This window comes from Fundulus heteroclitus, chromosome 5, assembly GCF_011125445.2.
Source record: "Fundulus heteroclitus isolate FHET01 chromosome 5, MU-UCD_Fhet_4.1, whole genome shotgun sequence".
NCBI lineage: Eukaryota > Metazoa > Chordata > Actinopteri > Cyprinodontiformes > Fundulidae > Fundulus > Fundulus heteroclitus.
The window spans coordinates 12,991,045-13,018,360 of record NC_046365.1 but is presented as its reverse complement, the minus strand read 5'-3'; the positions used below and the strand labels follow the sequence as shown (position 1 = coordinate 13,018,360).

The 27,316-nt window shown below is 43.4% G+C and overlaps 3 protein-coding genes across 4 annotated transcripts; 2 read left to right on the top strand and 1 right to left on the bottom strand.

Moving 5' to 3' along the window:
* The first annotated feature begins 637 nt into the window (after positions 1 to 637).
* On the top strand, positions 638 to 9,913 carry map9 (microtubule-associated protein 9). Of its 2 annotated transcripts, none has more exons than XM_021318058.2 (13): positions 638 to 1,267; positions 1,356 to 1,446; positions 2,504 to 3,001; positions 3,089 to 3,264; positions 6,395 to 6,503; positions 6,584 to 6,651; positions 6,739 to 6,800; positions 6,885 to 7,047; positions 8,610 to 8,696; positions 8,793 to 8,948; positions 9,049 to 9,194; positions 9,505 to 9,640; positions 9,714 to 9,913. In XM_021318058.2, the coding sequence occupies exons 1-13, from the start codon at positions 1,196 to 1,198 to the stop codon at positions 9,831 to 9,833; spliced, it is 1,884 nt and encodes a 627-aa protein (XP_021173733.2). In that variant the 5' UTR covers positions 638 to 1,195; the 3' UTR covers positions 9,834 to 9,913. The 2 variants fall into 2 exon arrangements, with proteins under 2 accessions (XP_021173733.2, XP_035992828.1); XM_036136935.1 differs by having other exon boundaries at positions 644 to 1,267; positions 8,796 to 8,948.
* An 898-nt stretch (positions 9,914 to 10,811) lies between these two features.
* Positions 10,812 to 20,529, top strand: ugdh (UDP-glucose 6-dehydrogenase). The gene is made up of 12 exons (XM_012865504.3): positions 10,812 to 11,008; positions 13,600 to 13,761; positions 14,239 to 14,340; positions 14,443 to 14,643; positions 14,721 to 14,918; positions 17,069 to 17,216; positions 17,316 to 17,410; positions 17,491 to 17,621; positions 17,835 to 17,974; positions 18,872 to 18,963; positions 19,052 to 19,162; positions 19,901 to 20,529. The coding sequence occupies exons 2-12, from the start codon at positions 13,600 to 13,602 to the stop codon at positions 20,009 to 20,011; spliced, it is 1,491 nt and encodes a 496-aa protein (XP_012720958.1). The 5' UTR covers positions 10,812 to 11,008; the 3' UTR covers positions 20,012 to 20,529.
* lias (lipoic acid synthetase) lies at positions 20,351 to 27,115 on the bottom strand. Its single transcript, XM_012865505.3, has 11 exons — positions 26,968 to 27,115; positions 26,560 to 26,735; positions 26,289 to 26,382; positions 26,095 to 26,175; positions 25,419 to 25,575; positions 24,270 to 24,327; positions 24,038 to 24,166; positions 23,592 to 23,737; positions 23,435 to 23,505; positions 23,244 to 23,355; positions 20,351 to 21,146 (listed from the first exon to the last, which is right to left on the bottom strand). Exons 1-11 carry the CDS (start codon positions 27,049 to 27,051, stop codon positions 21,073 to 21,075), a joined length of 1,182 nt encoding a protein of 393 aa, XP_012720959.2. The 5' UTR covers positions 27,052 to 27,115; the 3' UTR covers positions 20,351 to 21,072.
* Positions 27,116 to 27,316: the final 201 nt, after the last annotated feature.

The following is a 27,316-nucleotide window of genomic DNA, read 5'->3' as shown; positions in this document are numbered from 1 at the left end:
CACCAACCTGCTTTTTTTCTGTCTCAAAGTAACACTGGTTTTTGGAGCTGCCCATCCAGATATCTGGCTTGATTCTTGCTCAGTATGAGGGATTGCTGCAAAGCCACGGACAATGCAGACGACTCTCCCTGTGGCTCTACGCTTCTTCTGGAATGAATGCTGCTTGTCGGGACTTTGATGCAATCAACTGGTTCCCTTATATAGGAATTTTTTTTGACCAATCTGTAGAATATGATTGAATTTGACTTTGTAAAGTGCCTTGAGATGACATGTTTCATGAATTGGCGCTATATAAATAAAATTGAATTGATTTGAATAGAGAATCTGTGGAGTGTGCTAAAGATTAGGGCCATGGCAAGAAGGCCTTCCAAACAGAGACCTTCAGCAAATCGACAAATCGACGTTAAAATACCAGTGTAAGTCCAATAGGAATGGTTTGATATAGCGAGGTAAACTTTATTACCCCCAAGGGACAATATGTTGTGCAGACAGCAGTAAGATAAAAACAAGCACGCACAAAATTAAAACACTGATTGTTGCACTTGTTGCAGCGATGTCAATGAAGATTTTTCCATTGGTCATTCTAAAGGGAATAATTTGACATGTCATCTCAATAAACTGTAAATAAAATAAATTGCTTTTTTAAACTTGTACTTTTTCTGGGGGATTGTTTTATTTTCTTATCTCTGGATGATGTTGACATGGTTAGCTGACAGCACAGAGGTCGGGGGTTCGAAACCTGGCCAGGAGGCTTCCTGTTGTCAGGGTAATCTGGCTTTCTCCCGCAGTCCAAAAGCATGTAAGCTAGGTTCGTTGTTCTCTCTATATTGCCTAGTATACATGTCAATTGAAGGAAAATGCTAAAGTATGGAATAAAACGGAACTTAAAATATTTCATCGTGTGAGCATGCGCAATGTTGCCCTCCCCCTCTCGTCTCCCTGGGTTACCATCAACAACCCCGTTAGCTCAAACAGCAACGCTAGCTCGGCTTTGGTTACATACCATTTTTATGTAGCCGGGTGTTGTTTGTGACGACACACGGCAACCTGGCTGCCGTCAGGGTTACTTTATCGGTAAATGGTCAGTACTGCAGAACAGAAAGAAGCTTAGGGGCCAACTAGCATCAGCAAACGCTTGATGTTAGCATGCTAATGCGTGTGAGAGCCAACTGCTCTCCACGGTTGGGTTTACACGATGACAGATCAGGAGGTGAGGACACTTGCGTATACAAAAAGTCCGAAAACATCGAAAAGAACGACATTCCAAGTAAGACCTTTTATGTCTTTACTTTGGGTTTTTAAACCCGCTAAAGCATCAGCCCTTATAAACCTCTGTTTTAATCATTCTATCGCAGGATGAACTCCAGGCTGCTGTGTCTTCCAGGGGAAGCAAAGCAAAAGCCCAGGAACACGCTTATTATGGTGACTTTAACGACGAGGAGGATGGTAAGTTGTCCCAGCATAAAAAAAGTAGGATCACAGAAAGACTGACGATCTCTAGAGCAAAAGATGAGGACTTTAAAGCTATCAGCCAGACTTTTCTGTAAATGATGTCACACTCTGTTTGGATATTGCTTGTCATTTAAAGAGTAACGTGTCTAAGTCAGTTATCCTTTGCCCGTGTATTTGTAAATTTCTGTTTCATGAAGGTAAAATCTACCCTCCTAAAAACAATATCTCACATGTACACACCTTTAGTGACATCACGTGAGGTAACAGACTTTACATCCAATTATATCAGTCTTTTTTCTTTTTTTGAACATCTTGAAAATCCTCTGCCAAAGGTTCAATTAAATTACATTTTTATTTCAATTTTATTTATATAGCGCCAATTCATTTAACATGTCATCTCAAGGCACTTTACAAAGTCAAATTGAACCATATTATACAGATTGGTCAAAAAACATTCCTATATAAGGAAACCAGTTGATTGCTTCAAAGTCCCGACAAGCAGCATTCACTCCTGGAGAAGCGTAGAGCTACAGGGAGAGTCGTCTGCATTGTACATGGCTTTGCAGCAATCCCTCATACTGCGCAAGCATGAAGCGACAGTGGAAAGAAAAACTCCCCATTAACGGGAAGGGAAAACTTCCAGCAGAACCGGGCTCAATATGAACGGTCATCTGCCTCGACCGACTGGGGGTTACAGAAGACAGAGCAAAGACACAACAAGAGAGACAAAAAAGCACAGAAGCACACATTGATCTAGTAATCTGTTCTACATTAGATGGTAGTAGCGGGTGATCTGTCTTCCCTGGATGATGCCACATCTAACAGAACGCCCGAGGCGTTCACAAATCCATCCTTTGTGAACGCCAAAGTCTTTACTTCTGTGTGACTGCAGAGAAACGACAGAGCCATATGTGAAAAGACATGGATTTCAGGGAAATTTGGCACAAAAAAAAAACTATTTTTTATTTGATTTGATTTGGATTGTAGACGTTTACCATTAAAAATCATTCAGTCCAATAACTGAACCTACCTTTCATTCCTTGTTTTTCAGATTTTTTGAACGAACTCCTAAATTCAAGGAAGAAGAGGATCGATGCCTTCAAGGCTGGGAGGAGTAAAGCGACATTCAACACCTTTGAACTTTCAGACGAAGAGGACCAACGTAGCAGGCCAAAGAAAGTTTCATTCCTGAAATCCCAAAGAAGCAGCTCAAACTCAAAAGACACATCAGCTTCTGAGCCACAGGAGTCCTCTAATGACGGGAACGTGAATAATGATGAGCTCTTGCCTTCCCAGCACCCTCCAAATGTTAGTCATGAGAACTCACAAATGAACCGCTCTAGTGAGGAACCTACCAATTGTCCGGTCACGAAACAGACCTCGAGTCTGTCGTATCAAACATCAGACGATGCGCTTTCATTGCCATTACCGTCTGACGCCAGTGTGGTGGAGACTCCAGGTCCAGAAGGAAAGACCAGTTCTGTGGTGGAAGAAACCTCCCAGATGCCGCCAGTATCTCCACCTCACCGTGACAGCACTGCTTCCGCCGGTCTGTGTACATTCGCTCCTTTTACTGTTGTTTAATACCAGGTTATAAAGAGTTATCCTCATGTTTTCACTTTGTGGGATTATTCAGACACCATTCCAGAGAGAGAGCCACCTAGACCTAAACCTCGGCAAAGGACGCTTGGACTGAAGTCACACCTTTCACAGAAGACGGCGGAGGAGGAAAGTGGTTCTCAGGATTTCAGCAGACCCCAAACATCTTCTGTGTCCATCCCCTTCTCAACTGATGCATCCAGCAACATAGCAGTAAGAATTCACATTAATGGACCATTATTCGTGCAACTTTTATTTAACCAGGAAGTCACTTGAGATTGACATCTCACCTGCTTCCAGAAAGTGAAAGTTTGAAAGTACTGCCAAAGTGCATAGTTAGAATAAAACGGAACCATGTAATACAGGCACAAAGTCCAGCCCAGGAATGGATGCTACGCCCTTCAGTAACAGAACGTGATAGGGTTATAATAAATAACCCCTTAGTGTCCTACAAAGAAAACCACACAAACACAAGTTTAGGCTGTCCTGCAGGATCGGGCAGAGGAAACCAAACGGAGAAGTTCCCTCCCTGACAGTCTGGGATCATCTGCACTGAGCCACCTCCTTCTCTCTGCCTTTATTATCAAACTTCAAAGAAGCGACAGGAGGGGTCATGAGTTTATAACATGAGGGTTTGCACACAAATACGGGAGCAAGTTTGTTGGGGGTGGTGATCAGTCACCTGCAACACTCACAGCTGGATAAAGCAAGGCATTCCTTATCTGGGAGAACCATTTGTTCTCCCTGTTTGAAGTTAAAAACAACAGAACACACCTGATGGCCGACTCTTAAAACAAACCGAATGCCTGTAACTTAATACAAATAAAATGAATACATTCACATTTTTCTAACAGAACGCCTTTAAAATAGCCTTAAATTCTCCCAGAAAGACAGCGGCGGTGAGTTTTAACAAACGGAAAATTGCTTCATGACCTAAATTCTGGGTACTCTAAGGAAAAGTGAACTTGAGAAATGCAAATAATAGCAGGAGCTTGAAGGTGTTAGAACTGTACTCAAAAGTGAAGTTTAGCCGGTAGACCATTGTTGCTGGGATTACGTGTCAGTATAGAGCAGCATCGGAACAGCTGAAGCTCAACAAGCTTATAAAGAAGGCCGACTCTGTTTTTGGGGATTATTCTAGAACCTCTGAAGATGATTGTGCAAAGAAGGGTTCTTCATCAAATGAAGAACATTATGGACAACCCTGAGCATCCTCATCTGTTATGCGACAGCAGAGTGTCTTCAGTCAGAGGCTTCTACAGAACCGCTGTAAGACAGACCACTACATGAGGTCTGCCCTGCCTGCAGCCACCACCATCTACAACAACCCGTTGAAGAAACCCCTATGAGTTACACCAGCATTTAAGTTATCTTTGGGATTAATAAAGTATAATTTTTTTTATTTAACTGAATAACAGCAGAGGAAACAAGAGTTTACTTCTCCAGTTTAGCTTGATAAGAGATACATAAGCAAAGAAATTCCTTTACTGTCCCACACTGGGGGAAATTCAGGCGTGAACGTGGCAAAGACACAGACAGAGTTACACTCAATTTAGAGTAATGAAAAGAACAAGCTGGTGTATTCCTAAGTTAGTTATAAAGCAACAGAGGATGAGCTTTATCAGAAACACCAAAAATAGCAGTAAAATAAATACCAGAGTAAATATTGCACATTTATTGATAATATGGCATACTCGGGTAAAAAAGCCAAAATCTTCAAGATAAACTATTGAAAAAGAGTGGAAGAAAACACCAGCCTATTTAGAGAACAATATGAGATAAAATGCAATATGCATGATAGTAGAGCAGCATCTCGGAGAAGCTCAGGCGTGTGAATCTGATTCTGATTCTGAGCTCTCCATCTCTGCAGCAGCTCCATGCATGGGGTGGGAGACATTCTCCATCACTGAGGTGATTTTTCTTACAGTCATTTTGTCTCCCACCACCTGCTCTGGGTCCAGGGGACATCCCAGGACAGAGCTGGTCCTCCTGATGAGTTTATCCAGCCACTTCCTCTCAGCTAAAGATAAGCTGCTGCTCCAACAGACCACATCATAAAAGATGGCTGGTGCCACCAGAGAATCAAAGAAAGTCTTCAGGAGTGCCCCCCTGCACTCCAAAAGACCTCAGTCTCCTCAGCAGGTAGCGTCTGCTCTGACCCTTCCTGTAAAGAGCATCAGTGTGGTGACTCCAGTCCAGTTTATTGTTCAGGGGAACACCCAGGTACTCATCAGAGTCCACTATCTCCACATCAGATCCCTGGATGTTCATGTGTGTCACTGAGGTGGGTCTGGTGATAAAAACGGACACACTATTTAAAGCTGATCAGACTGGACCATTCTTGCTCATGATGGACACTCACCAGGTCTCTGCCAATTTAAGATAATCCAGTCTTGAGCTAGTAACGTCAGGACTTATTTAGGAAGGAGTTGTTGGTAGAGGATGGTTTACCCATCAACTATATTTTAACAATGAAATACGTTTCCACACACGATCCCAGAAAATCCTCCAGAGTCCGTAATCCACCAAAATAACACATTAAATTACCTTTAATATAAAAATGGTCAATGTAACCATATCAACATTCAATGCATAAAATTCTTAACCATTGCATAAGCAGAATTTTAATTTAAAGGGGCGACATAATCATGAATAATTAAAAGCTACAAAAAATAATTCAAACAATCTGCTATGTAGATTTGTCATTTGAAAGAAACCCTGTCTTTGAAGACCTCAGAATACGCTGAATGGTGACCATAACGTTCTCATCTAGCTACAATACTAGAATATGTGGGAACTTCATATATAGATATTGTCACTACAGTCAAAAATATGGCCTGAACAAGTCATTTCTGTCTGATAAGTCAACATAGACCCATCAGAAAATAAAGGCCAATCTTGCCTTTCACTTTTTTTTTTACTTAAAAGGCTTAATATGCCCTCTGAAATAAAGGAATGTCATCCACCTAATTCATACATATTTGTGGAATATACCAACATTATATATTCATAAACACACATTTAAAACTGCTAAAGTTGACCAAAGGGTGTTAATGTGGGAGTGATTTCTGAGAAACAGCAGTTACTTAATTTTATTCACATTAAGACCCGAGTTTATGGCGCACAGAGTTTCCTGTAGCATCTGAAGGACAGTTTGAAGCTTTGAAAATAGCCTACGTCTGAGCAGAGCCAACTGAGAACAGCACTGCGTCATCTGCATATCGGTGCGATTTAAATGTAGACATGTTCTTCACAGTGTTATGGGTAAAAATCTGCTTCCTCTTCTCTTGGCCAGCTTTAAGTTGCACACTAAAGATCGTGTTTGTTGTGTCGTTGATTGCAGTGGACAGACGGAGATCAGACAGCCTCGTGTAGCCCCGGCAAATCGTGTTCAAATAAGAGCGATCAGTCACAACCCGCCACCAGGTCTACGTTTAATTCTGGTTCCAGAGGTGATTACAGCCCCGCTCTGTTGTTTAAAATCAATGACAGCAAGGCATGCTTCCAGCTGACTTTTGACCTGCTGTTTCAGATGACTTTATGTCTGATGACAGCAAAGAGCGAGGGCGAGACTATTCCTCATCATTTGAAGAATTTAACGTAAGTCAATCTGTGTATTGTCTAGCATGGCAGTGGTGGCCTCTTTGTACCGCATACACTTGACCTGATTGAATGTTCCCCACTCAGGGACATCCAGGAGATCCCTCAGATTCAAGCTCTCATGCCCCTGAGAAGTCCTTGGATACCAAGTGAGTGAGCAGGCTTCACTGATGGTGCTGCATCAAGGTGACTGTAAAACAATTGACCATTGATGTTTTCTCTTCTGGCCTCAGGTCATCCAGTTCTCACTCTAAGCCCACTGAGAGGTCTCAGAGCGCATGCTCCAGGAAGGTGGAGTCAAAATATCTGGGGACACTCAAGGTTCTGGACCGGAAACTGTCCTTACAGGAGACTTCTCCTCCTGCAGCAGAAACTATCAGAGCTGCAGTTTACCAGGTTAGACCGAGTCTGTGTTGTCTAGCACCACAGGAGCTCGAATTGTTCTTTTTCTCATAGTCACCGTAGTGTTTGATGTGTTTTATGTCATGTGAGGAACGAACATGTTCAGTCAGAGGTGCCCCCCCCCCCCCTGCACTGTCATGTGGTCCACCATTTTCAGGGTTCCTGCGGATCCTTAAAAAGTCTTAAAAGGCATTGAATTCTGTAATATAAAACTAAGGCCTTAATTGCCATTAAAATGTCTTAAATCAGTCTTTCTTAGGTCTTAAAATTGTTACCAGGTCATAAATAGGATTTTATTTTTGTAATCCTTACCAAACAGTAAAATAATTGACAAAATTATATTTTTTTAAAATTTACCGAACGGCTCAATGTAACCATTATTGGTTCCGTCCCGATAGCGGAACCAATAAAAACTGTTGCGGCCGGACCATAGCTGTGAAAAAGAGTTGGCACTGATTTATAGTTTATTTTAGTAGGGAACAAAACAAAGTTTGTGAATTCAGTTCAGTAGTTGTTAAAAATATATCTGTAATTTGTGTGTTTTTTAGCTTTCTTCCTATATGGAATGTCTTTCAAAATCTTTAACATGTCTACTGAGCCAGAAAGTAAGGGTTTATGTTAAAATAATCATTTGGGTGAAGTTGTCGCAACCAGGTTTATCTTGTTTATCGTGAAGTTGGTCTTAACTTTTTATTTCAAGTGGCATTAAAAAGTCTTAAAAAGTCTTGAATTTAACTTGCCTTATGCTGTAGGAACCCTGATTTTACTAAAAGATGAGACCAAAATGTGGTCTCATCTTAGAGCACACTGAGCAACCAAAGGTTTATCTCTTTCTACCACAATATAAAATGCTGAAATACTTTTAAGATTTTGTACCTTTTCTGACCAAGTTATTTACGTTTCTAGAACATATTTTGATTATTTGTTTTTTTTCGAAGGCTTACAATATTGGTTACAGCGCCAATTTTAACCGTGGGACAGAGGGCATTTTTCAGTGTATGCAGCTTGTTACATGGCCTCTTTTCTTGTTCGTTGTCACATTACACCCACAGACTTCAATGCCCTTTATCTGACATGTATGTGAACGACCAACACTAGGTAGTGCACGATTATGAGAAAGGATATATGGTTTTCCAAAGGTTTTAAAAAAATAAATAAAAATCAGAAACTGAAAAGCGGAGCCACCATATTCAGGCCACTGGGCCTCTACTTTGAAAAACTACCTTCCACTCCAGGATTTCTCTTCCAGGATTGCCCTGCATTAACCTTCATCCATCTTTCCATTTATTCTGAAAGGCTTCCCCGTCCCTGCTCACAAAAAAAACCGCTCCACAGCATGATGCTGCCACCACCGTGCATTTAGAGTGATGTGCAGTGTTAATTTTTTGGCAGATTCAGTTTTTTTTTTTTGCCTGTTGGTCAAAAACAGCAAGATTTGGTCTCGCGTCACCAGAGCACCTTCTTCCACATGTTCGCTGTGTCTCGCCTACAGGCTTTGTGGCATTATATCTACAATACATATTTAGTTGAGTAAGAACCCTCTATGCTCATAACAGGAATGGCTGAAAAAGAAAAGGGAAAAGTCGAGAGAAGACATGCAGCAGAAGAGGAAAGACGAGCTTATGGAGGAAAAACAGAAGAAGGTAAATTTCCGCCTTTTTCTACCATCTGTACAGTAAACTTAAAGATGTGGTTATGAACGTCAAATGAACGATGCTGGCCATCTGTCTGTCCGCAAGCAGTCTAAAAAAGAAGATGCCGTTGCGTCTTATGAAGCTTGGAAAAAAAAGAAGGCAGAAAGCCTCAAAGCCAAGGCAAAAGAAAGACAAAACACGACTAGTAAAGAGCAAAGAGAGATCGAAGAGAAGGAAGAAAAAAGACGGTCTGCCAAGCAGGTAAAGTGGCCAATCTTTGTGAATTCCTTTAAAAACTATGACACACGTGAAAGTGTAACAGGTTGACGCTGAGCTGTGCTTTGATTAAAACTGAGTACAGGCGTTTGAGAACTGGAAGCGGGAGCACGATCAGCTGCTGAGAGACAGATACAGGAAGCAGAAACAGACGGAGAACAAGCAGAAGCTGGAGAAGCAGGAGAAAGAAGAGGAGAAGCAGAAAGAAAGCAAATCTGCCTTTTCTGACTGGTGAGTCGTAATTAATATCATCTCTCTGCCTGCGGTTTTGATATGATTCAAACATATTCTGACTTTATTAATCGAAGCATAATGCCACTACATGTTATGATGCACACCCTAGATTCAGTGCATCCTCACATTTCCCAAGCCTTCAAATGAAAATAGGCCTCTGTCCTTTTATGCTTCTCTATTTGGTGGTGAAATTCACCAGCCACAAGGAGGCACTCTCAGCTAAAATGTTCCCGTTTCAACCCCTTCTAAATGCCTACCACAACGAGATACAGCTTGCCTCAATCTGTTTTACCTCACCCCAAATTAGGTGCAATAGAAAGAAAGATGTTCTTCACGAGAAGCTGAGGAAGGAGCGCCAAGAGATTCAAACGAAAGCAGAGGAAGAGCAATACATAAAGGAAGAGAGGGAAAAGATGGCTTTAGAGATGTATGAAAACTGGCTGGTAAGTGCAATGCTGTATACAATCAGGGTGGATAGAGGGCAGAACTATTCATTATTGTTTGCTTATCAAACAGAAACGAAAGGATCGAGAGCAGAGGAGGAGAAAAGCCGAAAGACGGGTACAAGCAATACTTCAGGACAGTCCTCCTCCGCCGTGGAGCCCTCCTAATAAAACCGTCCCGTCTGGAAAGTGACGTTCTACAATGCTGTTATCCTATGTATTTATTTTCAAATAAAAGCCTCCCGAATGTGGATAAAGGTTTTATGGCTTTTTGAAAATAACATATTTGTAAATAAATGTGATACTTTTTTCATATATTTTTAAGTATCAGCAACTCTTGGGACATGCATTTATCACTTAGAGCTTAAATACCACTTTTGAGTGTTTGTTTTTTTAGCCTCGGTACTCTGGAAATGGTCCCTGTATACTACTCCTGCTGTAATGCGACTCAGGGCGAAGGTTTCAAACGGGGTCATCAAACTATACAGCTGTTGAGCATATACCGGCCACTGGAAGAGAAATGTACAAATCCTTACATTTTACAGCTGTAGCAAAATCCAGCACAGGGACATTTCCTGCCCTTCTCTTACAGCGATCAGTGGAGCTGTGTCTTTCTTCCCTTCCCCTCCTCTTTACTGTGGTTGGAGACCTGCTACACACCTTGCTAAAAACCTCGCCCACCTTGTTTATCCACTTTCAGTTTTTTTTATTTTTTTTTATATCTCTCATGTCTCTGACTTGAGACAACCCTGATTTAAACTTCTTCACAACTGAGCTGAACCTGGCCTGCCTCCCGCGTTCCTCTGTCTTCATGATGTTGTTTGTTAGTTTATTCGTTTGTTAGATATTATTAATTTCTAATTAACTTCTAAGGCCATCACTGAACAGCTGGATTTTCATCCATGAATTTCATACATGAATATACTGGGAAAGCCAATTGAGTGCCTTTGGGTTTTATTCAGGTGTGTCATAGTAAAGGGGCTGACTACAGGGTGTATGCTTGGATTTAATTTAAATGTAAAATATCACAAGTGTGCTACTTTTCGTTCACTTACTAAATATAACCCCAAATAAAATATAATAAACGACATTAAATAACAATGTGGTTGAAAAGTGACGAAAAAAGTGCGAAAGCGTCGTGCTTTTACTTTGAAAAGCCATCCGGTAGGCTCTTCCTGGAGCGCAGCGGGGGGGCGGGACGTCCTCCCCTCGACCATTTAGTTAAAGTTGTGGCTGGGGCTCAGAAAGTTACCGGAGCACCGAGCCTCCCTGCCGTCCCCCACCGCCTCAGTCCAGCTCTAAACAGAACCGGAGGACCGGAACTCCCCGCCGTTTGGACCCGGAGAGCCGAGCCGAACCCCCGCTGAGGTACACAGATTACCGAGCTGGCCGGGGACCCATCCGTTAGCCGGGTTCCGCTAGCTAGCCTGAACGGTTCCGTTCATTCACGGAGGCTTAGGGGGGTCTAAATGTCCGGCACCGCGTCGGCGGGGGAGAAGTGGACCAGTTCTGGTCCGGTGACCTGCTGCCTGACCGTGGGCAGCTGTCGGACCGGACCGGAGCGCAGAGGAATGTCTGATAGAGGAGTCCTTCCTCTCCTCCTCCCCCTCCTCCGCTCCTCCGCCGGCAGACGTGGCTCCGCCGCGGCGACAGAGGCTCCTTTATCCCCCCCCCAGGATGGGAAGGTCCGGATGGGGACTCGCTGTAGGGAACAGGTCCGTTTTCAGGGGGATCTAAAGCAGAAGCCAAGAACAAAGCCGGACTGTTTGGTTGGGAGCCCGTGGATCTCAGTGCGTGGGCTACAACTTTAATTAGTGGCTGTTTCTGTGTGACTAGAAAGGCTTTTTTTTCTTCCTCCTTCTTCTACTTCTTCTTCTTCTTCTTGATGCCCGTAGCTGCAACAGAGTCAGAGTCTTTAAAGCGTATTGAAGCAGTGTGGTTTAGAGCAGCAGAAGGAGAACGCCTCCTTTGAACTGAACGTACAGATTTATTAGAGGCGGAGGAGCACCCAGCTTCTCCTGGCCTCTCCAACAAGGAGACATGGCACCGTGGGAGTTCCCTGGGCCCAGATCAGGACGATTTGTTTCCAGCTTCATTTGGATGATCTGTAACAGCGTTTTGGTGACGATAAGCAGCTTTTCACTTACAGCATCGTGGGGGAGACAGAGCAGAGTGTTTGTCTACAGCAGGGCTGTGACACTTGTTTCTGGATTGGTTCACTTTGGCATCATCAGGGCCGAATGAACATCTATAGATGTTACATTTGATTTCATAATTTAATTTCAGTTCACATAGAAAAATAAAACGTACAGTAACTTAAAAGTAGCACCCTTGGGCCCAGATTGTACAGTTTATCTGCAAAAAAAGTTAATATTGGGGTGAGTTACACTTTAAATTCTGCATCACCTTTTCTCTTTCTGGTTTGTTTTAATGAGTTGTGGGAAAACTGACATCTAATTGCATGATGCTGTTACTACAGTTACAAAATCAACATTTGCCACAGGAGGCATAGTTTTAGCCACTTTATACAATTTAAAAGGATATATGCCTCTACTTTATGACATAATATGCCTTTTTTTTGGCTCTTGAGGGCCGATTAATTGCCTTGAAGGGCCGAATTCAGCCTGCGGGCCTTGAGTTTGAAACATGTGGTCTAGATAGTCAGGTTTAAACATCTTCTCGGCACTTGAGAAGTTTCTTATGAGCAAAAGTCAATGTGCTTGAACAGCTCGTTTATAACATGGTGTTCATATTTAACATCTTAGCAAATTAATGATTCTACGTCATCCTCGAGCAGTTTGGTACGTTTCTTGTTCGTCCTGATGACTTGTGTGCTGTAATATTCCTAGAACAGGTACATTTAAGGGGAGATTAATAACTTTCATTACTACTTGGGTGATTTCTGGATGCAGTTGGCTGCTCTGGAGTTTGTTGGGGGTATCATATTAAAGGGGGCTAAATTCAAATGCATTCAAATACACTTGTTTGTAAAAACTATTGAAAAACATTCAATATAGCTCATGAATAGCTCAATTTAAAAGTCACAATTTGAAAGGATGCATGCCTCTACTTTATGACATAATATGCCTTTTTTGGCTCTTGAGGGCCGTATAAATTGCCTTGATGGGCCTTGAGTTTGACACATGATCCACCAGGCTGCCGCTCCACACACCTGAATTACAAATATGACTACAATGTCCAAAATTGTTGGTAAAAGTAAAACCATTGCCAGAAGAAAGGAAAAACTGGTCCATTTGAATCTGGTGCGTACAAAACACTTTGGAACCTCCCTGTTATATTTTCCAGACGTATCCTCCGGTTTCTGCTTTTCTACAAGGTCTGGACTGCTAATACCGTTTATTTCTACTATAATACACAAAAAAACAAAAAGAAAGGGCTTTAGGATATTTATCGTTTTGATTTTTCCAAGTTTCTGCATCAAAGCACATGTTCTCAGTTTTAGTCTATATGTGGTTTTCTTACAAACTGCTTTTTGCTCGATGCATTCATTGACTAAAAAGGTGGGGATTCTCAGTTTTCACACATTTAATGAATAGAGAGAAAAATAAATGAATGTTTTTTTTTTTTTTTTTTTTTTAATTTGACCTGCCCATCACCACCCGGAGAACATCAAGGGGAAACTCTGTTCTTTGGTCGGGGGCATCATCTCTGGTTTAAAACGTCCCAAGTTCAGTTTCTAAAAAGTTCCTTTACCTTAAAACATGAAACATTCCCAACAAAAGTCTGGACTAAAAGGGAAATATATTCATATCTGCATTTTGTTCTTAAAACAACAAATATTGATTAAAGAGGCTTTAGTCAGGCTGTCTGATTTTTGTCATTTCCATAAATAGTCGCCACTAAGAACCAAACTTGATTTCTTACACCAAGCGTAATTAAGCGCTCTACTCCATTCACATTTCCTCGTTGTTTTTCTTTTGTGCGTGTTTCCTGACCAGATGTTCAAGATAAAACGGATCTGCTGCATCGGAGCCGGGTACGTAGGAGGACCGACGTGCAGCGTGATCGCCCAGATGTGCCCGGAGATCACGGTGACCGTGGTGGACGTCAACGAGTCCCGCATCAAAGCCTGGAACTCCGACACGCTGCCCATTTACGAGGTACGCCGCCAGCGCTCTCTCCCACAGACACGCCGGCCGCAGGTGGAACGGGGATTAACTGGGTTTTACAGTCAGGCAGCGGGTCGCAGGTTAATAATGTGCTTGCCTTTTCTTATTTGCTATCTCGCCTTTGCCACACTCACACGTAGAAGGCGCGGCCGACAGCGGCTGGATGTGAAAGGTCGGCTTCACGTTCTAAAAAGCCACGCCTCGTCTCTCCAAAAGGGTCAGCCGGGATATTTGTGCTGTTTTTTTTTTTTTGCGTGTTCCTAAGGAACGGCTCCAGTGTTTCAGGGCAGAACGAGTGAGACGTTAATGAGTTCCAGACGGGGTTTTGCAATGTCCGCCGCGTCCACCCCGTGACCGCATAGCATTACGTCATCATGACTAGCGGCGGTCATCGTGGTCTTCTCGTGTTTGTGAAACACTTTCTCTGCTCGCCGCCCTAACCGAGCCTCCCACCTCCTCTCGTTTCAGCCGGGCCTGAAGGAGGTGGTTGAATCATGCAGGGGGAGAAATCTGTTCTTTTCCACAGACATACCGTCAGCCATCAGGGACGCCGACCTCGTCTTCATCTCTGTGAGTCACGCAGCGCCGCCTCAGTCTCATCGTGCATCACGTTTACCCGCCTTTCTTTTTTTGGCATCTCGCCTCATAACTGTACCCCCCCACCCCCAATAGGTGAACACCCCAACCAAGACCTACGGCATGGGGAAGGGTCGCGCCGCTGACCTGAAGTTCATCGAGTCGTGCGCTCGGCAGATCGTGGAGGTCTCCGACGGCTACAAGATCGTGACGGAGAAGAGCACCGTCCCCGTGCGGGCTGCCGAGAGCATCCGGCGGATATTCGACGCCAACACCAAACCCAGCCTTAACCTGCAAGTATGTGCCTTTTATACGTTTTTATGTTTTTAGTTTCTTCTGCTTTCCTGCTGCTGAAAGCGAGCGTGCCACCTTAGGTGCTGTCCAACCCAGAGTTCCTCGCCGAGGGAACGGCAGTGAGGGATTTGAAGGAGCCGGATCGCGTCCTGATCGGCGGGGACGAGACCCCCGAGGGTCAGAGGGCGATCCGAGCGCTGTGTGCCGTGTACGAACACTGGGTCCCCAAATCCCGCATCATCACCACCAACACGTGGTCGTCTGAGCTCTCCAAACTGGTGAGTGGATAATGCAGACCATAAACGCTGTGATACTGCGTTGGATCCCAAAACCCAACGAAACTGCTTACTCAGAAAATTAAATTCAAGGCAGTTCAGTTTTATTTTGTAGCACTAATTTGCAACTAATGTCATCTCAAAGGACTTTTAAAGAGAAACTGTTTCCAATAAAATCCTAAGTCCCAATCAGACCCCGTGTACGTGACGTTTTCATTAGAATCTCCACCCGCAACAATAGTCAATAGTACAAACGCTAAAACAGTGTAATTGCACTGCCGCGCCTCTAGTAGGCAGCGTGTTTTACTTTTTTTTTGTATGTGTACAAACACTCTGCTTAAAGGCATACTATGCAACCTTTTTCAGTTAATTAATGTGTTCCATACCGTTTTGGATGATTAAATGAGTCATTTCAGGTCGAACAAAGGTTTTCTCGGCCGCCCTGGTGGTCTGTGGGGGAAATACCGCATTTGCAATTGCAAGAGCCCTCGGCCCGCACACACAGGCTCAGAAGTCTCGTGCTAGACCGCGAGAGTCGGTCTCGCTTTACGGCGAGAACTCCATGTGTTTTTGCCCTGCTATTCACTATATGCACGCGCGAAAGCAACAACAAAGAACCGCGTGTTAGCGTCAAATAAACATGCAAGCATATCGAGTTTTATTTAATTATTATTATTATTATTATTATTATTATTATTATTATTATTATTATTATTATTTTATTTTTATTTATTTATTGATTTGTTGTTTTTTTTTCAATGTTGCTGAGGCGGCAGCGCTATCTTGCCGCGGCGGCCGCCTCGCCAAAATAGCGCTGCGGGAAACCCTGATGTTCATACTTTCACTGTGTTAGTCATTGTTTGTACTGCCGTTTTTTCCACTTTTCGTTGCGTTCGCCTGTCTGCTAAGCTCATAACAACCGCGCCTGGCTTGACGGAGAAATCAGAACAGCTGAGCATCTTTACGACAGTGCACTTTTACTTTCGCCCTCTGGGGGGAGCCTCGCTGGAAAATCAACGCCGGTTGCATAGTATACCTTTAAAAAGAAGCCACCATAAAGTCATACTGTGCATGCACCAGGGCCTCCCCACACAGATTCAGTTTTTCCTGTCCACACGACAACACAGATTTTAATAATAATAATAATAATATTAATAATTTTTTATCTTTATGGCACTAGTGGCCTTTATTTGAAGGGGGGTGGACCTGAACCTGGGACGGCCAGGTCGAGGACTGAGGCATCCGTTCATGCCGTCACGTGCACTACTCCTGCACCACTACCTTGTTTTCAAAACTTTAAGCTCTACCCCGAGAAAACATGCGCTGTTGTGGTAAAAAATAAAACCAAAGCTTTTTAAAAAATATATTTATATGTGCACGGACCCTCAGGTTGTAGTACATCCAGTCCAATGCAAGCCTATTTATAGCACAGAACAAAACACTTGTGACGGTGTGATTTACAGTATTTTAATGTAACGTTTTGTTATCGATTTTAAAAACTGATTATTTTTTAACATTAATATATTAAACATAAATTTTTTTTTACCAAAAAGATCAATTTACTCATTTAGAAATCATGTCTAAATACTTAAGGGATTCAGCTGCTGCTTGTTTGGAGTATTGATGAATTTTGTATTTACTTTACTCGCTTGTTCTTATCAGACAAAAAAAAAAGCCATCATTCACAGTAACAGAGAAAATAGGATGTTTTCAAATAGTGTTTTTAACCACGATCGAGAATTCAAACAGTGTTAGAGATTTAAAAAAAAAAAAAAAAAAATGACTCATTTGATCACGTGAAGCCCAGAAATCCCTCAGTGACCAAAGTCCTATTAGGAAAACACTCGGTTGCGACATTCTCTTTTGAATATTGCAGTATTAATATTAGTGGCAGTAAACCTACAGTTCCTCAGCATCTCTGGATCCGTTCCAGAAGCCACTGATCTGCAACGCCGATTGATCTAAATCTCTAAGACAATTATCAGCTGTCAAACTTTATATAGGAATGAAAAACAGACCCTAATGTTTCAGCAGCTGGAGCCTGTCATCCGTCTGAAAAGACGAGCGATAAAACTAATGACCACAGAAGCTGTACGTTTCTTCTTTCTCATGGCGGAACGCTGAATTATCTGTGTGTGTATTGGATTTCGCAGGCAGCCAACGCTTTCCTGGCACAGCGAATCAGCAGCATCAACAGCATCAGCGCTCTGTGCGAGGCCACGGGAGCTGACGTGGAGGAGGTGGCCAAGGCCATCGGCATGGACCAGAGGATCGGCAGCAAGTTCCTCAAAGCCAGCGTCGGTACGAACGAGCAAAAAAAATGACCCTCAACGCTACGCCAGGCAGCTCCATGAGCTCCGGTTTGTTTCCTGACGCGCGTTTTACCGCTGCCCTGTCCAGGTTTCGGGGGGAGCTGCTTCCAGAAAGACGTGCTCAACCTGGTGTACCTGTGCGAGGCCCTCAACCTGCCGGAGGTGGCGTCCTACTGGCAGCAGGTGAGAACCTAAATCTGACCGTTCATTTCTCTGCGTTTTTTTTTGTTTGTTTGTTTCATTGCCGTTCTGAATATCATCAGGTGATAGACATGAATGAGTACCAAAGACGGCGATTCGCTTGTCGGATCATCGACTGCCTCTTCAACACCGTTACCGGCAAAAAGATCGCTCTGCTGGGCTTCTCCTTCAAAAAGGACACGGGGGACACCAGGTCAGCCTCTTTTCATTTCTATGGGCTCGGCGATTGGGTTGGGAACTTGAACCAGGTAGAGTAGAGAAAGCTTAAAGGTATACTCGTTGTTAAAAACATGCTGAGTCAGCGCAGGTCAGTGTTTTTCCTCCACTTGGAAGCTTTCCAAAGCCTCCCTGCAGTGAACTTCAGCCCGGACCAACGCTGACGCCTGTATTTACGCGTGTATTCCAGGGAGTCGTCCAGCATCTACATATCAAAGTATCTGATGGATGAGGGAGCCAAGCTGTTCATCTATGACCCCAAGGTTCTCAAAGAGCAAATCATCCATGACCTCTCCCAGCCCAGCATCTCAGAGGACAACCCACAAAGAGGTGTGTGTGTGTGTGAGAGAGAGTTCATCGCTTTGTTTGACCATGACTGCAGCACTGTGTGATTTAGTGTTAAAGATTAATAAACACTCAACCTGGGTAACCTCGTTGAGAGCTTGTGCTTTGTCATGAATTTGAAAGCATGAGCAAAGTTTGGGCAAAGGGTTCATAGAGACTTCCCCCTTTAAATGCTTGGCCACGCCCCCTAACAAGGGATTCAGCCTGTAGACACAGGGGCCATTCAGAGGCAGCTGAGTCTAAAAACCTCCCTACAAGATTCCAGGTTCATACAGGTCAGGCATGTCCAAAGTGCAGACCCAAATGTTGCTCTTATATTGCTGGACCAAAAAAAGTTCAGTTTATTAATTAATTAAATTATTGAAAATCATTTGCAAACTAGATGACCATCTTTTAATACATATGATTTATTTTTATTTGGATCTACAATATTTTACACATTCATTTCTGACAAAATATGACAAATTTATTTATTTAAAATGATCATATTTTGTAGACCAGGTCAAAAATGTACATAATTTCTTTGGTTTTAAAAAATAAATGGTGTTAATTTTTTGGCCCTCGAGTTCCTCTGACTTGACAATTTTGGCCCCTTTGGACACCCCTGATTTTAGTTGGACTAAAGGCCGGTTCTGCTGGCCACCAGAGGCTTTACCAAACATTTCCTCAGTTTTAAACCTTTTGATCGTTCCCCTTTAACGAGCCGTGCTCTTCAGGATGAGTTGCCTACAGTGAAACTGTGACGCTGGCTCTGGATCTGTTCACTGCAACTAAGGATGAATAACATTTGTTTTAGTTTCTGAAGCTCGGCAGTATTGATGATGTTGCACTCCGCTTACCTTTTTTTTTTTTTTTTTTTTTTTTTTTTTTGTTGCCGTTTAGTGTCTGAGCTGGTGACCGTGACTCGGGATCCTTACGAGGCCTGCCAGAGCGCGCACGCCTTGGTCATCTGCACGGAGTGGGACATGTTCAGGGTCACGATCACGTTTACCTTCTGCTACGTCGCCTCTTCCTTTGGCGAACACACGAGGTTTCATGTTGTCATTTCTGACGCCGCTACAGGAACTGGACTACGAGAAGATCTACAAGAAGATGCTGAAGCCGGCGTTCATATTCGACGGCCGCCGCGTGCTGGACCACCTCCACGCCGAGCTGCAGAGCATCGGCTTCCAGGTGAGCAGAACAGGTTGCAACCACACACCTCTGTGCTTTTTCACTGGGGTTTTACCTGGTATACAATCACAAAGCTCAGCTTATTTTTGCAGTGCAAGAAAAAATGATGCATGGTTTTATTTTTTGTGTAGTTCTCTGATCCTCCTAATGAATCCCCTGAAATTAACAGCCTTTAAGTCATCGGACAATGGATGGGGTATACGCCACCTACTGGAAGGCAGAGTATTAATCAGACAAGCAGCCAAGGGGCCCCTGGTAGCTCTGGAGGAGCTGCAGGGGTCGACAGCTCAGGTGGTCCGGACAACTTGTTGTTCGTCTGACATTAATTGAATTGGTATGAGTTTTTTTAAGTCGACTTGGTATCTGCCAAACACATAAACAGAAATGCTGAACAGGCCTGGAAATAAAAGCTGGCCTGCAGCAGGATTTCCCTTCCAGCAGGACGACATTCCTGAACGTCTGGTTAGAGATACCAAAGACTGTGAGAACTTAATTATGTTGCAACGGCCCAATCAAATCCAGATCTATATCTAAGACTCTGTGGCGAGATTTAAATATCGGTGTCCTCACATGCTCTCCTAATCTGGCTGAACTTGAAATGCACGCAGGTGGTGGGGGGATAAAATGGAAACCATGCATCCTTTTTTCTTGCACCAGCGGCAACAGTTCTAATAGTTTTTGTTGAAAATGCCATTTATTTAGAGGAGAAAAGGCTGAACTTCTTCCCTCTGGTTGCAGATCGAGACCATTGGAAAGAAAGTGACCTCTGCACGAATCCCGTACACCCCTGCGATCGTCGGTCCTCGCACCGCCCCCACCGAGCCCCCCACCAAGAAGGCCAAAGCCTGAAGCTGATCCTCCCCCCCCCCGCTGCATGGAGCACATTCCTCCTGCCAGCTTTTAATTTCACCTGCGGAGGTGAAGGGCCTGAACAGCAGCCTGCACCCCTCCGCTGGTGAGATTAAAAGGCTTGCTGCTTTGGGTGGACGTCTGAAAGTGGCCGAAGATCAAATATTTTTAATATTTTAGCAAACGAATCATTCCATGTGCACAGCTAACTTTACACCACACCCAGAATCCCCTTCAGCACACACAGCAGATGACCTGGTTTTATACAGACACTGTAAACAAGCGTCCTGTCCCACATCATTCAGTATAACTGTTCTTAAATAGAAATTTATATCAGTCTTTTTTTTTTAAACAGCTATTTTTATAAATCATGTTGCTGTACGTTAACCTCTCTGCACCAGAGAGTTCACCTAAAGGGCCAATGCAATAAAACGCAAGTCTTTAATTTGTACCGAAGACTTGTAATTCTTTACAAATATACCTTTTTATACATTCCAATAAATCTTTGTAAGTTTGAATCCCAAAGAGTCGAGTAGACATGTTTACCATTTTTTTTTTTTTAATTTTCCATAAATGTTGAAAAGATCTATTCAATTTCACAGACATTTAGAAACGAGTACAACAGATTTGTTTCTTTTTATCGTCCACTACTTAATTTTAGTGTTTTAATGACCCCCTGCCTCTTTAAATCATAAATAAAGCAACAAAACATCAGAGCACTAAACAGGACTTGCTGCTAAAGAGCTTTTAACTCGGGTCCAGATGGAGGCGGGAGCCGCTGAGGCTGATTTAGGAGCTCCAGGTCGTATTTTCAGCCGGGGGAGGAAACCGGTTCGTCTCCTCTGTTCCTCTTTGATCGTCCAGGCCAGCTTCAGAGCAGCTACAGGAGGAGGCGGGAAAACTAGTATCCCTATTGGTGTCATTTCCAGGTCGGTTAAATCTGAATACTTCCTGCTCCCTTTATCCGGACTGATCAGCGAGGTTCCTGCTGAAAATACTGGATCGTTGTGACGACTCGGACTCTGCTGTAGCGACTAGAAGAGAAACTAAATGAGCTGCTTTTAGGAAACGTCTCCCTCTGCTGCGGAGATTTCTTCTTTTCTCTTCTTCAGGAGATTCTTCAGGAAGAATTCACCTGCAGGAGGGCAAAAAAAAAAAAAAATAGTCTTATCTTTCTACTCATTTCTTTTTATTAACAGGTATTATATAACTCAGACATGCAGGATTATTTACCTCAAGCGTTCTCAGACTAAAGGTTAGCCGAGGATAATGATTAACTCAATTCTTACCGAAGCATTGATCCCTGGAAATATTTTAATTCCTTAAGCTACTTTAATTCAGGAGGCCATCAGTGAAAGAGACAGTAGTCCTGGTTTCACAAATATCAACGCCTCTAGTTGATAAATAAATGTAAACACTTATTAGCACCCTTGGTAACAATGTATAAAAAGCCTTCACAAAAAAATATATTTTATACACTCAGATTAATTAGGGGGGGGGGAAATCCCACCTTTTAATTTGAGTACATTTGTTCAGTGTGGCAAATGTTAAGAGATTTAATACTATATATCTCAATTCCCACTCATCTAACAATTTCACAGGACAAATATTGGCACCCCAAACAGTCCCTAAAAACAACTACATCTGAAGCGTTCTGGTGTTTATACTTTCATTTCTAAAGCGGATCAGTTTCTTTTCATTTGTGACAAATTATTAAAAGTATAGACAACATGTGCCTTTAAGTGAGGCAGATGTGTGACGACCTTCATAATCCTGCAAATGGCTCCAAGAGCACGACGGGGATCTTTGGTTTATTAAAATGGTTTCTACATGCAGCCAATAGTTTGGTTTGGTCTGGACTTTCCTGTCCTCACAGAGCTTCCTTTAAGCCACCGGGACTGAAACTGGAGCCGCGTGCTTAGATCAGAGGAGGCTAAGGTGGAGCTTTTCAGCATCAAACAGGTGGGTCTACCAGAAACCTACAGATTAATACGTGGAAAAGGACTTCAGGTTCACCGCTGGGCGCGGTGGAGAACCTGTGATCCTGCGGGATTGTTGTTACGATACACGGCTATCTGGTCTGATGAAGCCAAACTAGAGCCGCTTGGCCTGAACGCCAAGCAGGAGATGAACAAGAACTACTTCTCACACGGCTAACGTCGTCCCTGCTGTGAAGCCGCGGGTGGAGAAGACGACGTGGGGCTGTGTGCGGGTGATCAGTGTGCCTGGTGATGAACATGTTTCTTTAGGAAAAGCTGCTACTGAGGGTCAGTCAAATGCTCATCTTCCAATATGATGCTGGTTGGAAGCGCACAGCCAAGATAGCAAATTATGGATGAATTATGTGGATTTAATTTAAAGAAAACTGTCCTCGATTGTTTTACAATAAGCCAGTAAGGATCAAAAAAAGGTTGAAAAAGTGAAGGGGTGTGATTAGTTTATGGATGCATTGCAATAGATGATCCAGGACTCATTTTTTTTTTAAATATAAAAAAGCAAAAGTAAAGTGCAAAAAATTAGATTTTTTTTTTTTTAAAGAAACTAAAACTAAACATTTTAATGAAAAAGCAGTTGTCATTTTTGTAATAAAAGCAGGATCTGTAAATCATTGTAGATCTAAAAAAATAAAGAGCTTCTTGAACATTGCCTTAAACTAAAGTCATAAATTGTTCAAGTCAGCTGAACAGAACGGGTGAGCTTTCTTTTGACCATAATTCTTTGCTTTGGGGTCATTTATACCGTCACATAAACGCTACGACAGCACGATGCTGTGAAGTTTGAGACTGTTACACGACGCGGTGTGGAGAAAGTACAAGGGTTGTGAACAGTGTTCCAAGGCAAAGCATTAATCTATCATTAGTCGTAAAACTGTTGTTGATAAGCAGTGTTGTTGCAGGACTAAGTCTGATCTTTATTATTAGGGTCATCTAAAGATACCCTGGACCCTTAATGTTGTCTTTCTGGTAATAAAAAAAACAATCTGATATGAGATTTTTGCTGTACTGAGCCTCCAGACAATTAAATCTAAAGAAAAAGAAGGACATTGTTCTCAACAATAAAAGACAGCTTAATTATATACACAGTATGTTAAAAGCATGATTAGTATAAGAAGATAAAGATATGAAGACAGAACTGTGTCCCTCCTAAATCCTCGTTCCCAAACATCTAATCTAAACTATTCTTCGTCCCGTTTCCTTCTACTTTACATCCCAACGGCGTCACGGCTGCTCACCTGCTTTGTAGGAGGAGCGAACCAGCGGCCCGCTGGCTGTGTACACGAATCCCATATCGGCCCCGACCTTCTCCCAGTGAGCAAACTTTTCCGGGGGGATGTACTCCTCCACCTAAACACCATCACACATCCTCATAATCACGCGTCGGTCTGGAAGCGGCTAAGGCAGGACGGCGGGGTGAAGGACCTACCTTCAGATGGCGCTTTGTGGGCTGCATGTACTGACCGAGGGTCAGACAGTCCACGCCTGCCTCCCTCAGCTCTGCAACATCAGCACAGCAGCAGTCAAACCGCTGTTTACGCAAAAAAAACCCCGTCTGCGCGTGATTAACGGCGGCCGCTACCCACCGGCCATGGTGCTGGTTATCTGCTGGTCGCTCTCCCCCAGACCCAGCATGATGGAGGTCTTGGTGAGCACGCTGGGCTTGACCTTTTTGGCGTGTCTCAGCACACTCAGGGACTGGTCGAAGTTGGCTCTGGGGTCCCGGACATACCTGGAACAGGTCATGGAGAACGGCTGTCACTCTAAGAAGCGTGTCTTGCACCACCTAGTGGCTGCAGGCATCATTTACAGCTGATTTCTCTGCAGTCTTCCATTTAATCGTTAACATATAAAGTCGTATCATACAGGAGGTATACGGACAGGACGGTTTACAGTGATGTAGGTACATATTAAGAATAAAGAAAAAAAGAATTCAAGAGAGCTCGAATAGAAAGTCTACTGAAATAATTAAAAAAGGAATTAAAAAGGAAAAAATTAAATGGGTTATTTATGTTATAAGCCTGTAAATGACCTTTGCAGCTCTCGCACCGTCTCCACGTTGTGGGCGTACACGTCTAAGCCTGACAGGGCGATCTTCTCTACAGCTGCCAGGTCGCCGCGGAAGTCAGGGGTCAGGCATTCGACCAGGATGTGACTGTTTCTGCACGGAGGAGACAAAAGTACCCCCCCTCCCTGTCGTCAGCGTACACAGGAAAAAAAAATAAACAAATCGCTAAAAATCAAGTTCGTCCGGGAAGCTTCACCTCTCCTTCAGGCTGGAAACCGTCTTGGCAAAGTGCTCGGCCCCTCCGTCAGCGATATCTGCAAACGCACCGGGTCATTAGATCGGACTGATTTGAGTATTTATGATGAATTTTGGTGTCATGTACTAAAATTCAACTAGATTAGAGCTGCAGGATGGAGCAGCGGTTAGCGCTGCTGCTTGGAGGTCTAGCTGGGTTTGAATCGTGGCCTCGTTCTGCAAGGTCTCTCCTTCCTACCCATATCTTCAGAGTGTGTGTCTCTCTTTGTTGGCCAGCGGTGGGCCGGCAACTTATCCACGGTGTAACCCGCTGTCACCCAATGACAGCCTCACCACGGCCTTATAAGGATAAGTAGGCATAGCCAATTAATGCTTGATGGCTGCTTATTTCTTTGTTTTTGGGGAAACCACACCTGCTGGCTGGAATTACTAACAGAGTTCCCATGCAGTTTGGTAAGGTAGAAAATGTATTTTTGGATCTCTAGAAGTATGAAAAAGGAAAATAATGTTTTTTGTTTTTTTAATTAATGAAATCTCTAAAAGTCCATCTATCCATCTTTCAGTCTGTGTTTTTGTTCAGGTTCTGTATTCAAAGTGTAACTACCGGTAATATTAAATAAACAATCTGCCATTTTATATATATATATATATATATATATATATATATATATATATATATATATATATATATATATATATATATATATATATATATATATATATATATATATATATATATATATTCTGACAATGGACTAAAAAGTCAGAATTCAATTCAATTTTATTTATATAGCACCTTTTCATGAAACATGTCATCTCAAGGCACTTTCCAAAGTCAAATTCAATCAGATTATACAGATATGTATATCTTACACTTATAAATGATATTTATATCCTGCATAGCACTTCTGGATAGATGCAAACCACATTTCGTTGCTTTGTACTTGTGACAGTGCAATGACAATAAAGTCTATCTGTATAATTTCCTAAGGGAATAAATATGGAATCTTGTTATTTCACATTAATAAATGTGATGGCATTTCTCCTTCACTCAAGCTGGGTTCTTTTTTTTTTTAACGTTTCTGCGATCAGGCGGAGGTCAACCTGCACCACGCGGTCGGTGCCGACCCGCTGAGCGAAGAAGCTTTACCGTCTCGGTCGACGGACGTCAGAACCACGTAGTCCAGCCCCCAGGCTGCGATGGCCTTGGCTGTGTTGTACGGCTCGTCTGGGTCCAGAGGAGGGGGCCGACGGGCCGTCTTCACCGAGCAGAACCGGCACCCCCGGGTGCAGGTGTCGCCCATTAGCTGCCGGGAGACAGAAGCAAAGACGACGTGTGCATCAGTGAAAACAAACGTATCTGCAGCTTATACCACCATAACGGGTTCTCCATCAAGCTAAAAAGGGCTAACAATGTTTTCTGCTGTTTTTATTTTTTTTTTATGATTCAATAACTGATGAGTTTTGAAATTTCAGTGACTTCAATATATATCAAATAAAAAAAATAGCAGGGTGGAGCATCAGGGAATGGATTTCAATGATGGATACAAGGCTAAAATCCCCTGATCCCACTTCAAGTGCCGGATGGAGCGGTGTTAAGCATCCAAAGGAGCACCCCAGCATTTTGAGAGGAGTAATGTGGTGCCACCTGAAGAAGATCGCTGTTTCACAAAGGGGGGGGGGGGGGGTCATTAAAGGTTTCGGGTATAATCTTTACATGTGAGGCCAAATAGAGCGTACGTTGTAGCATGGATGCTGTCAGCAGGTAGGAAAAAAATGTCCTCCGTCATGACATAAGGAAGCCGCCCGGCACGGCAGAGGCTCACCATGATGGTTGCTGTAGCTGTGCCGTGCTCTCCTCCACCCCAGCATTCGCCAATGTTCGGGCACCGGGCCTCCTCACACACCTGAGAAGACACACAGAGAAACACTGAGCACGCAGCAGCTTTACTAAAGCCTGTCTTTGCTCCGCAGTCCGCTGGCTGTGAAGTTCAGCGTTAACCAGATGCATGCTGCTGACCGTGTGCAGGTTGAGCTCCCTCAGCGTGTTCTTCAGCCTGTTGTAGTTCTTGCCGATGGGGATCTCCGTCTTCAGCCATGGGGGAAGCCTCAGCCTGACAACAGCAGAACTCGTCAGTCACAGACATAAAAAAAAACATAAAGCAGAAGTTTGCTGTTTTAAGTTCTAGAGGAGTGGAAAGTGTTGCTGCATGTGATCTTTGAAGCTGATAACACAGAGATGCGTTAAAACGTATCCAAGCTTTTCTGCTTCCTACGCTCCCAGCCTGTACCTCTCCCCCTTCTGTCTCTTCAGGTTGCCTCTGTACTCCGCCCACTTGCTCCTCTCGGAGAGCTCCCCTGAAATGAAGTCCTGCAGCCCGGGGCCGTCCTGGCTCTGAAGCTCCTTCTTCATGTCCTCCCTGTCTGCAGAGGACCTGGCCGCCGTGCTCAGACAGCTCGAGTATCCCTGTGAACAAAAGTCGCTCTGGTCAGCCAAATCATTTACTGTCCAGACTTTATGTTTAGAGACCTGGGAGCAGACTCTGCTCAGCTGTCAGCAGCAGCAGCGGGGTTACAAAACAAACGCTGCTGGCTAATGCTAGCCTCCTGGCCCAGTGACCCCGGGTGTCAGGGCTGCCCGGGCGGCCAGGAAACGGCCTAAATAAGGCTCTAATGTTCCGGTTCTCACTGATACTTACAAGTGGAGCCGATCTGGGACTTAACCACCGGTGGTTTGTGGAAAAACGACCCGCTACACAGCAACTTTGCTTTAACAACGCCATGACAGTTAGCGAGTGAACTGGGAACGAAACTCGGCACGCGGCTACTTCGGTCTGTGCTGCGTTCAGGAAACACCCGCTGACTGGATCTTCTTCTTCTTCTTCTTTTACTGGCGACTTGAACTCAGGTGGTCCATTATAGCAACGCACTGTATCTCAATTACATATCTATAAATCCTTTTGATTAATCCGGTTTGTTGTAGAAAAGACAAAATGTGTTTAAGCGTCATATTTCCAGAGTTATTTGAAAAAATAAGATAAGATAAGA